At 40.0% G+C, this 9,011-nt stretch overlaps 1 protein-coding gene across 1 annotated transcript; it reads left to right on the top strand.

Moving 5' to 3' along the window:
- The first annotated feature begins 6,548 nt into the window (after positions 1–6,548).
- Positions 6,549–7,001, top strand: LOC121374552. The gene has a single exon (XM_041501658.1). The coding sequence runs from the start codon at positions 6,549–6,551 to the stop codon at positions 6,999–7,001; it is 453 nt and encodes a 150-aa protein (XP_041357592.1).
- Positions 7,002–9,011: the final 2,010 nt, after the last annotated feature.

Raw genomic sequence — 9,011 nt, forward strand, 5'->3', positions numbered from 1 at the left:
TTCTAGGTTTTTATGAATGAAGCCAATGATACGCGTTGGCAGCGAAACACATGAGTTTATTAAAACTATAGATGTGATTTAGTTTGCATTGTTAAATGACGTGCCACAGATATTTAACACAGAGACAAAGATATTTTGTATTTGGACATCACAAACATGTATGATAAGATGAGTGGTTAATCAGCAGATATTGACAGGGCCGTGCTTCATGCTTGCTGTCAGTTGAGCTACCTCGGTATCACCCGGGCCCAGGGTACACAGGACCTGAAGTGTCACTCAGGTAACACCCCACCCCACCCCACCCTCACCCTCACTTGGGGGTCTTCGGCGCACTCACTCAGAGTTGGAGCTTGTACTGCAATGAACCCCTCCCCCTATTACTTCAGGTGGAACACGAACCGAATACCTTCCAGGTTACGTCTGATGGTTTAACCATCACAGAGCGAAAGAAAGAAAGAAATGTTTTATTTAACGACGCACTCAACACATTTTATTTACGGTTATATGGCGTCAGACATATGGTTAAGGAATACACAGATTTGGAGAGGAAACCATCTGTCGCCACTACATGGGCTACTCTGCCGATTAGCAGCAAGGGATCTTTTATTTGCGCTTCCCACAGGCAGGATAGCACAAACCATGGCCTTTGTTGAACCAGTTATGGATCACTGGTCGGTGCAAGTGGTTTACACCTACCCATTGAGCCTTGCGGAGCACTCACTCAGGGTTTGGAGTCGGTAAAAATCCCATGCCTCGACTGCATGCATCCGAACTCAGTACCTACCAGCCTGTAGACCGATGGCTTGCTACGACGCCACCGAGGCCGGTCCATCACAGACCGATGCCGGTTTAATTTTGCGCTTGTGGGGCCATACACTCGAAAGACACACCCGTGATCGCACCCGTGAAGTAGGTGAAACTGTGTATGATAACTTACACCTTCCCACTGAGCCTAGCAATGCACTCACTGTGGGTTGAAGCCAATACTGAAATGTAAACTAGCCCATTGGTTCAGATGAGACACGAATCCAGTACCTACCAGCCTCTTGTCCGATGGCTTAACCACTAGACCACCAAGGCCAGTTTGGTAAATTCTGTTACAATGTGGTGAATCAAGATTTTAGCTTTACAACAGCAGGGGAGTGATTTTACTAGAATTATGTATATATGTCAAATTTATTGTTGTAAATGTGATGTTCAGGTGTAATTAAAGTGTCTTTCCTTCAGGTCTTGTCTTGTCTTGTCATGTATGTATGTATGTATGTATAAACTCCATTAGCATGTCTATATCCAATGAAGTTTCGTGACGTTCATCCCACACCTAGTCTCTGGAAAGGCCAATGGCTGGGTTGGCTGGGCAAGCATGTGTTTGGTTACAATGATGGATGCAGAAAATTTATTTATTTATTTGATTTTATTGATTTTATTGATTTTATTTTATTTATTGATTTTATTTTATTTATTGATTTATTTATTGATTTATACTGAGAGAAACAAAACGGGAACATTTGATTTTGAAGACCAAATCCAATTTACTACTAGCGTAGTAATGTCTGTATATAATACAACAATGTAATGTCCGACTGAATGCCAGTGATATGGGATTGAGTCTAACACAGTTAACTTCCTGCCACCATGGATCAGGGTATTGTGGTCCCTTTTTTCTTTTTATCAGTCATCATCATGAAGAACAGGTTATCTTCTTTAATTTTAAACATGAGTTTAATGTTTAAGACTGCCATCTTTGTCATATCATACATGTCAGTTGTCTGAACTGTGTCTAGCATTGTCGCAGCTGCTCGCTAGACTGGTTTCTGTGCCGAACCTGAGATGAATGTGATATGATAGAAGACGACGATACCACTTGTCTTGTTGAACACGTCACTGGTGTTAATAGATTGAGAAGTCGGTGTACAGGGCCCAATTTCTCAAAATATTTTAAGCCTATTTTTGCTCGTAAACGTAAACCTACGACTAAACCACGATTCTTATTACTGTTAAAGAACAACACATAGTTAGAAGGATTTAATTTTCTTGTGTTCTTAAAATTCTCCATCTTCCATAATGATGCAAAAATATTTTTGCGTGAAATAAGATGCCAAACACGTTTAAACGTATTCCCAGTATAACTGCTAGTCGCAGCCGTAAACTTACGATGTTTTGTGAAATTGGCCCCAGGTAGTTTTACATTTATCCAACTACAAACGTACTCAGGATTGGAGTCGGTACTAAGAAAGAAAGCCAGACACCTACTAGTCCTAAAGACACTGGCTATTTATTAGACTATAATATGTTTGGCTATTACACCTCTTTTTACAGTTAGAGTACACATTCGCATCTTGCTTAAATTACCGGTTTTTGGTTATTTCATTGTTTATGGTCGTCCCGGTATTCGTAGTAGTTCAAAATATCCTACATTGAACTTGAAACAGAAAGAAGTTTGTACAGAAATGTGTTAGTGCCACGTTTAAAAAAAAATCAAAACTTAACTTTTAAATTAATAATTAACATCTCATAATAAGGACTTAACATCTATTAATTAGGACTTAACATCTTCTAATTAGGATTTAGTATGTCCTTATTAAGTCTTAGCATTAGCCGTTAGTTGGGTTTTTTTTTTTAATGACTTGGCACTGACACGCTTCCGTAAGTTTGATGTATAAAGAATATTGTCAATATGTACGTCTGGGAATTTTCTTTGACACAATTATTTTAAATTTTGCTTGGTGGATAGAAAAAACCTCCCATATATTGTTATTTTAAACAAAAATACATATTTGAGCTACTACAAACATTAGGAAAGAAAGAACTGTTTTATTTAACGACGCACTCAACAAATTTTATTTACGGTTATATGGCGTCAGACATATGGTTAATGACCACACATATATTGACAGAGGAAACCCGCTGTCGCTACTTCATGGGCTACATTTTTCGATTAGCAGCAAGGGATCGTTTATATGCACATCCCACAGACAGGGTAGTACATACCACGGTCTTTGATATACCAGTTGTGGAGCACTGGCTGGAACGAGAAATAGCCAAATGGGTCCGCCGACGGGGATCGATCCCCGACCGACCGCGCATCAAGCGAGCGCCTTACCACTGGGCTACGTCCCGACCCACAAACATTAGGATGACAAGAAATGTATATATAATCTATTCATGTTGTAAGTTAGAGTAAGTATTTTTTATCATTTTAATTAGCCGGTAACATGGTACAATGTTCAGGATTTTACGGTTGTGGTGCACATGTTGGAACGAGAAAAAAACCAGTCAGTTGAATGGATCCACTGAGGTGGTTCGATCCTGCGAATCAAGCACCTCAAGCAAACACTCAACCGACTAAGATAAATATCGCCCCGTCATCGGTTATTAGATGCTAGAAATTTGATAATTCTCACACAGCCTTCAGAGTCTATACTAGGTTTGCCATTAAATCGGCAGCAGTTAGCTTTATATGCACTTTCCCCAAAGAAAGGGACAGCACAGACCACGGCCTTTGATATATCAGTCGTGGGGCACTAGTTGTGACGGGAAAAGATAAGTTGGTCTGCCGAGGGGTTTTGCTCCTCTGACCCAAACACCAAGCGAATTCTTTACGGACCGATGACACCTAAATTGCGGATCTATATGTCGCGTGCTACATATTGCTAACTGTGCACGTAAGAGACCCGTGAGTGTTAATTGATTAGCTGTCACACGTATCTCATCTGTCGCACTTTTTTCTAGAAGTTGTATGTTTCATTAGTTGGAACAATAAGTTAGGTCTGAAAAAAAACCTGTGTTTTTGTTTTTGTTTTTTCTGTTGTTGCTTTTTTAATCCGAATCTTAACTCAAAAACAACAAGAAGAAGAAAAAAAAGAAGAAAAAACAATGAGGGGGCGACCCTAAATTGTTTTCGATTTTTTAAATATTTAAAATGTTGGTAAAAACAGTACACATAACACAATATTTTATCTGGATATGTAGGTGTGTATGTGGTAAATTATTTTTTAAAAAAATTAAGATAAAAAGAATATACATGTATATACATATGTATTGACCTGTCCCAGTCACAAGATAAAGTTATTGTTTTACTTAAGTTCTAACAAAACAGGTACATGCCCCAGTTGTTGAAGCCCAAAATGTCCCAATTACTCAAGATGTCCCACCGGACACCGGCCCAATATGTCCCAATTGCGACATTTTGAGCTGGTGCTCGGCCCAAAATGTCCCATTTGGGACATCCTGGGCCAAGCACCGTCCCAAGATGTTCCAATTCTAAAAATTATGTACCAAAGCGGCCCAAAATGTCCCAGCTGATAACTAGTGTGTTGAGGTTTGTTTTGTTTAACGACACCACTAGAGTACATTTGGTAATTTTTAGTAGAAAGGGATATTTTATATGCAGCAGCCTACAGACAGAATAGCACATACCAAGGCATTTTATATACCAGTCGTGATGTGTGTGTGTGCGCGCGCGCGTGCGTACGTGTGTGCGTGTGCGTGTGCTGAATTTGTTAACCTGAATTCAGAAGCTATAGGGCGCTCACCCTATAAACAAAACGTAAATGCGGTTTATTCTGTCTGAACCCATCCCCTTTTAAAAGCAGAATCCGCATGATGGTTTTTCAATCTGTATTTTTTGTTCTTTTTTCTAATTTGTTACGGTTTGCTTTTTGGTTTTATTATTTGAGTTTGGAAAGGTAATCCGCTGGTTTTCAATTCATTGTTTTCTTTGCAAAACTAACTTCAGACATTAAAAACAGTGTTTCTAGGAATACACAACAACATTTTATTTCGTCGAAATATTTCTTCTTTGACTACAACCACCACACCACACAGTAACACACAATACAACACAACACAATACAATTCAATACAATACAATAAAAAAAAAATACTATCTTCATTGGGTAAATGTTGCTAGGAAAAACAAAAACATACAGACACTAGTCATACCTACAGCAGAGGTGAAACAGGATGATAACATTATTGCAGTTAAAACGTCTAGCCTCCGGTTAAAATATACAATATAAATGCATTATATTCAATTTGACCAAGTACACCCACACACCACACATATCTACATACATACATACATCAATACATACATCAATTCATACATACATACATACATACATACATACATACATGTTGTGTAGACTCGCGCAGATGATCTGTTCACTTTTTTATGTGTATTATTAATTCATATGATGCATTTTGATATTGGCAAGTATATTAACACCAAACTGTATTAAAAAAGAAAGAAATGTTTTATTTAACGACGCACTCAACACATTTTATTTACGGTTATATGGCGTCAGACATACGGTTAAGGACCACACAGATTTTGAGAGGAAACCCGCTGTCGCCACTACATGGGCTACTCTTTCCGATTAGCAGCCAGGGATCTTTTATTTGCGCTTCCCACAGGCAGGATAGCACAAACCATGGCCTTTGTTGAACCAGTTATGGATCACTGGTCGGTGCAAGTGGTTTACACCTACCCATTGAGCCTTGCTCACTCAGGGTTTGGAGTCGGTATCTGGATTTAAAAATCCCATGCCTCGACTGGGATCCGAACCCATTACCTGCCAGCCTGTACACCGATGGCCTAACCACGACGCCATCGAGGCCGGTTCAAACTGAATTATTGCCAAACTGTTAATCGGTGGCCGAGTGGTTAACGTTGCGGGCAGTCAATTGTCCATGCGAATCGGAACAGTAAGTTCGAATCCTGTAAATTGCCCATTTTTAAATATTTAGTTTAGAGTCAAGACGTTGAGTCGTTTGGATTGATCTTGTTTCATTTCCATGTATGTAAAAACGTGTATTTTGTGTATTTGACAGACAGAAAAAGCAAGGCATTAATACAAAGATTCACGCAGACAAACGCATACAATCAACACACAGACAGGAACATGTGATATTGCTCAAATATCTTCGAGACAAAATATATCACTAAAAATAGTCAAACTACAAAAGAAGACAAATTATGTCAGGAAGCCCTTTTTATCATGGTCATCTGTGATAGAAATTCTGGATACACTGCATGAACAGTCTGTGATAGGGCCCACTGACATAACCATCATATTTAAGCACTATTATATTAAACGAACTTGGGGTTGATAGTTCGAGTAGTGCTACATATAAGACCACTATGTTATCTGAAGAAGAAATATGCTAAACACACAAATGTGTCATTCGGACATTTGGCTTGAGCTTAAAATTCGAAGACATGTCCATTCCTCTTACATATTATATACTGAACAAAATGGAAAACTTTACAGTTTGAAAATACATTTATAAAAAGGAGCTCAGCCCTTCATCAAATTTTAGCGAGCGAATCGTTACTACCTTGACACTAGCTTGCCAACAACCTGATCAGATTGCTTGCGAAACACGTGAGCGCATGTTCCGGGTCAAATTGATGGAAATCATGTTTTGCATGTGCAAAATTGGCACGAATTGCATTTCGCGTCCCAAATCGATTGAAACTTGTAGCCTGTCATCACATCACTTGGAAAAACACACTTTCGCTACTGAATTTGTTGCTATTGGAAATGCCCAGACTGTCAAATGAAGAACGAAATCGCGCCATAGGGCGTCTAGACGGACGACAGTCCGTGACGGTCGTTGCACGTGCGTTTGGTTGCAGCAGACAAACAATAAATAACCTGAGGACCCGTCTTCATCAAACTGGGTCAGTTGCAGATCGCCCCCTACTAGGTCCTCAACGTGTGACGTCAGAGAGGGAGGACAGGTACATCCGTTTACGTCATCTCCGTGACCGCTTTACGACAGCAACTTCCACCAGCAGGGTGCTCCTGGGAGGGAGGGTAACCGCACAGACCACCAGGAACCGCCTGCGCACCGCTGGACTGAGAGCCCGAAGGCCATACTTCGGTCCCATTCTTACCCGTTTACATCGTCAACAGCGACTTCTGTGGACGAGACGCCATGGCAGTTTCACTCAGAGACAATGGAACACAGTGGTCTTTAGAGACGAATCCTGATTCACAATGAGTTTCACCGATGGCAGAATAAGGGCGTGGCGACGACGTGGTGGACGTCATGCTCAGTGCTGTGTCAGAGAGGTCGACCGTTTTGGCGGAGGAAGCGTGATGGTGTGGGGAGCATTCACCAGCAATGGAAGGTCAAGGCTTGTCGTCATCCAGGGGAACATGACCGCCCAAGTCTACTGCGACCAAGTGCTTAGGCCGGTGCTGGTGCCATTCATCAATAGCCATGGGCCTGGGTTGACTTTTCAACATGATATCGCAACCCCCCACACAGCGGCATTAACACGGAACTTTCTTCAAAATGTCGGTATCCCAGTCATGGCTTGGCCAGCCCGATCGCCCGACATGAATCCAATTGAACATGTCTGGGATGAGCTCGGAAGACGTGTCAGAAACCGTGTTAACGCGCCTGACACTGCAGGCATTGGGACAGGCGCTGGTGGCTGAATGGAGGCGACTAAGATCCATGAGAAAACAGTGTCGGGCAGTTATTCAAGCGCAGGGAGGTCACACTCGATACTGACACTGCATAATGCGTTCATCTGAAATCATGTGAATGTTGATTTGGACCCCCCTTCAACATTTCAAACCATAACATGTTAGACAATTAAACATCGTGATGACATATTGTGTTTTGCTCTTTATCACATCCCTCCCATCGACAAATGTCTGCATTAATGAACATACATATCGTTGTGAGGTTATCAGAGGACAAATAATATGTGTCAAGTTTTCCATTATTGTTCAATACGTCATACGAATTCATACAAGGTTGAGATACATCGCGGTGTCCAGCAAATACACGACCAAATACTTGTCTCAAAGACTGACCATTATCCTGACCACTATCAAGGATGGCCTTTTTAGGTATTGCCAAAACGTCTTCGAGACAAGTAGTATTAATCACATGTGGATTCAAAAGTTTGAAAAATTTAATTGAAATCATTCACTCTCAATCCAGATCAAGTTCAGTAATATTAAATCATTTGATTTTTCAACATTATACACAACAATCTCCCATGACAAACTGAAGGAAAAATTCCATTGCTTAATCAGCGGAACATTTGTTACAAAGAACGATGAACTCAAATACAGGTCCATTCTAATCTTCCGAGAGTGAATCCAGACTACAGTATACTCAGGCAGACATATAACGTATAACTTTACTTTTCAATATATTAACGATTTTATATCATTCAATAATAGCATGATTACATATTACCTTCCATTGATTTACTCACGAGTGTTTGAAATAAAAAGATACATCAGTTTCACACCTCGATCTATGCATAGCGAATCAAAGAGACACAGGTCTCCAGACTAAACTGTATGAAAAAAGCGATGACTTCAACTTTCCAATAGTCAATTATCCCTTTATGTTGAGCAATATACCTTCTGCTCCAGCTTTTAGTGCCTACATATAACAACTTCTAAGATATCTTAGAACATGTTCCTTGCATGCAGATATGAAACAATTCCATATCATTCTAGTACAGAAGTTGTTCCATCAGGGCTATGATGTCCAGGAACCTCTGAGGGCATCCAATAAGGTTTATGGTAGACATCTGGAAGCTATATATACTAATTACGATGCATCAATGACTACAATTATTGCTGATGCTATTCCATTTCCATTCTATTTTGAACGTGTGCATACTTTTTCATCTCTTTGTTGAAACTCTGGCACATTGTTTTATTTTTGTATCGTTTTAGATGAAGTGACAGACTTACATTTTGGTCTACTTGTCACGACTTATTTAGAACGTAACAGAAGTATTGTATAGTGTTAGTTATGTCTATTTAGTACCTATAGAAAATGATATAATGGGAATGTATATGGTTTTGTGAAATAACACACACGCACACGCACGCAGGCACACACACACACACACACACACACACACACACACACACATACACACACATACCAGAGATGGGGTAATCGTAATCAGTAATCGTAATCGATTGTAATCAATTACATGTTTTTATGTAATCGTAATCAGC

This window comes from Gigantopelta aegis, chromosome 6, assembly GCF_016097555.1.
Source record: "Gigantopelta aegis isolate Gae_Host chromosome 6, Gae_host_genome, whole genome shotgun sequence".
Classification (NCBI taxonomy): domain Eukaryota; kingdom Metazoa; phylum Mollusca; class Gastropoda; order Neomphalida; family Peltospiridae; genus Gigantopelta; species Gigantopelta aegis.